Source organism: Medicago sativa, chromosome 1 (genome assembly GCF_051527215.1).
Source record: "Medicago sativa cultivar Bolivia chromosome 1, Bolivia_mono, whole genome shotgun sequence".
Classification (NCBI taxonomy): domain Eukaryota; kingdom Viridiplantae; phylum Streptophyta; class Magnoliopsida; order Fabales; family Fabaceae; genus Medicago; species Medicago sativa.
Genome location: NC_140749.1, coordinates 82,785,269 through 82,788,296, shown reverse-complemented (window position 1 = coordinate 82,788,296; position 3,028 = coordinate 82,785,269). Strand labels below are relative to the sequence as shown.

The following is a 3,028-nucleotide window of genomic DNA, read 5'->3' as shown; positions in this document are numbered from 1 at the left end:
AAAAATATACTCGGTTAAAAAAACGCCACATCTTTATAAAATGTTTAATAATCATGTACTTTTTCAATTCAGCATAACACATTTGTATTTTTCTATTCGCATGTTCGTTCACCCAAAGACCAAATATGGAGGTATTTGATATAATATTGATTGGATAAAAAAATTGTAAGAAATCAAATGACATCCAAAAACTTATACTTGATATAAAAAGTTAAACAAATGAAATTCAAAAACTAAAAAAAAAAAAATTAATGTTTAGAGTTCTGAGGGAGTCTACAATGGGTTGGACCATCACATTTGACTATGAGAAACTCCACAAGTGATATTGACAACACATCTTCGCGTAAAATCTTAAGACATTAGGTATATTGTTCTTCTTGCTTATATGTTACTCAATGTATATTATTGCACACAAGTTTAACTCATTATAATGTTTAGAGTTCTGAGGGAGTCTACAATGGGTTGGACCATCACATTTGACTATGAGAAACTCCACAAGTGAGATTGACATCACATCTTTGTGTAAAATCTTAAGACATTAGGTATATTGTTCTTCTTGCTTATATGTTACTCAATGTATATTATTGCACACAAGTTTAACTCACATATGAAACATAAACATCTCTCCCTTAAGTGTGAGACTATTATGTATGTGATCTGGTGAGATATCACATAAGGTCAGAGACACGACATGGTAAAAAAAAGTGGGTTGGCGGCAGTTTCATAGAGGGGTGTTTGTTTCTTTTTTTTCATGAGAAGAGATAAAGTAAATTATAAAAGAAAAGAAGATTAAAAATGAATTTGAACTTGATAGAAATGAAAAGAGAAAAAAAATAAGGAGTGTGCGTTTTATTCGTGAGAGCATAGGAAACATAATGAATTGCTCGTGATTTTATGGATTTGTTGAAGAAGTTGAATATTACTGGGCAGTTATGCTACCAAAATATTAGATTTATTGAAAATATGTACATCTATTTAAAATGTCTAACGAATATGTATTTTGTCAACTCATCATACATATACATTTTTCCATTGCAAGATCCCATGAAATACCATAAGTGAAGGAATTTGAAATGACAAAGGTTATTTTTTTTTTTTGTGCATGAAAGCTAATCACATTCAAAAACTAAAATTTAAGATGAAAAATTAAACAAATGACACTCTAAAAATAACGAAACAAATCATCACATTAGGCTAGGATCCTACAATGGATTGTATTATCACATTAAGCTAAGATCAAAAAATAACGAAAAAAATAAACAGGGGTATTTTCGTCAATTCCCATGCCATTTTGTTAATTTGATGACGTGGCAGTCATTAACTTGGTCAAGGGACGAATTTTTAACTGATTAAACTTTGCAGGGGCAAAAAAAAGGATTAGCGATTGCAGGGATGAAATTTTAAGCGACCCCTATTTGCTGGGACGCCCCTTATTTAATATCATGGTCACTTCTATTCAAAGCAGCGAAGTAACAAAAGTCGTTTTGGCTGAAGGCGTGCAATACTCAATGGGTGATGATGAATGCACGTGTACTCAATCACTGCCTGATGATACCACCGTCAACAGCCAACAGTTTCCTTCTCCAACCGCCGACGTACTTTCCAAGCAACTGCCGGAAGAACTCATCATTGAGATCTTTTCGAGACTTCCTGTGAAATCCCTGCTTCAATTCAAGTGCGCTTGCAAATCATGGAAAACCCTAATCTCAGACCCACAATTCGCAAACAACCACTTTCTGACCTCAACCGCTTATCCACAACTGTTCTCTGCCGCCCTTGGAGTCTGCCGTAATCCTTACGGAATACTATCTTATCCTGTTAAACCATTGTTGGAAAATCTATCAACTCCTATTACACCACTTAACTTCAGCATGGGGCACTGTTACGATATTCTAGGTTCATGCAATGGTTTGATTTGTTTGTATGATATTCATCAATCTAATTTCACATTGTGGAATCCTTCAACCAATTTGAAATCCAGAACATATCCAACCATTGCTTCGTCTGATAATGACGTTGTCGTATATCATGGTTTTGGCTATGACCAAATTAACGACAAGTACAAGGTGCTAGTAGTTGTGGTAGGTGAGGATGAGGAAGAGGAAGAGGAAACTGTGACCAGAATTTATACCTTTGGTGAAAATTCTTGCACAACTGTTCCAAATTTCCAGTGTGATCCTCACAGTAATTTAGGTTTATATGTGAGTGGCACTTTGAATTGGGCAGGTAATAAAAATAATAAAGAGATGATTATTTCCGTTGATCTTGAGAAGGAAATTTATGGAGAAGTGTTGCTGCCTCAACATGAGGATGCTGACAATGTCCGCAGTAGTGAGTTGTATGTTTTGAGTGACTGCCTTTGTATGTGTTTTGATAAGGAAACTCATTGGACTGTGTGGATGATGAACGAGTATGGAGTTGTTGAGTCATGGACTAAATTGATGATTATCCCTCACGAGGAGTTTCAGTTAATTTGGAATCCCTTGTTCATGTCAGAAAATGGTATCGTTCTGGTGAGGATAACACGTTCAATACTTGTCGTGTATAACTTAAATAATGGTCAGATTGATTATCATAAGATTTGGGACAATCTTGTTGGGGAGATGCATATTCACCGTGAGAGTCTAGTATCGCCGCAATGGTAAATCATATCTTATTGTTATTGTTATTAGATATTGTTATTTTTAAATAATGTTGATGGTTGAGTTCAAGTCACTGCTTTGAAAGAAGTTAATTAATGTTTGCTGTGATCTTTGTATTTTATTCAGAAAGTAAGTTTATGTTGTGTTGTAGAGTGGACTAACGCATAAGTGAAAACTACCTTTTGGATATGGTTGTAGAAACCAATGATCCACACAAAACTTTAGTGTGATTGTTCTCTCCTATTACAGAGAGTGTCAAAGTAAAGTTAAATTGAATCATTCCATTATCTTATTCTAAGTATTTATTAGGAACTTTTAACCAAAATTGAAAACTTTTTGGGTTGATTCAATGCCTAGTAAATACAAGTCAAATTCTCTATCTGTGC

The 3,028-nt window shown here is 34.3% G+C and overlaps 1 protein-coding gene across 1 annotated transcript; it reads left to right on the top strand.

Moving 5' to 3' along the window:
- The first annotated feature begins 1,442 nt into the window (after nt 1-1,442).
- Nucleotides 1,443-2,645, top strand: LOC146958198 (F-box/kelch-repeat protein At3g23880-like). The gene has a single exon (XM_085751704.1). The coding sequence runs from the start codon at nt 1,443-1,445 to the stop codon at nt 2,643-2,645; it is 1,203 nt and encodes a 400-aa protein (XP_085607830.1).
- The last annotated feature ends 383 nt before the right edge of the window (nt 2,646-3,028 follow it).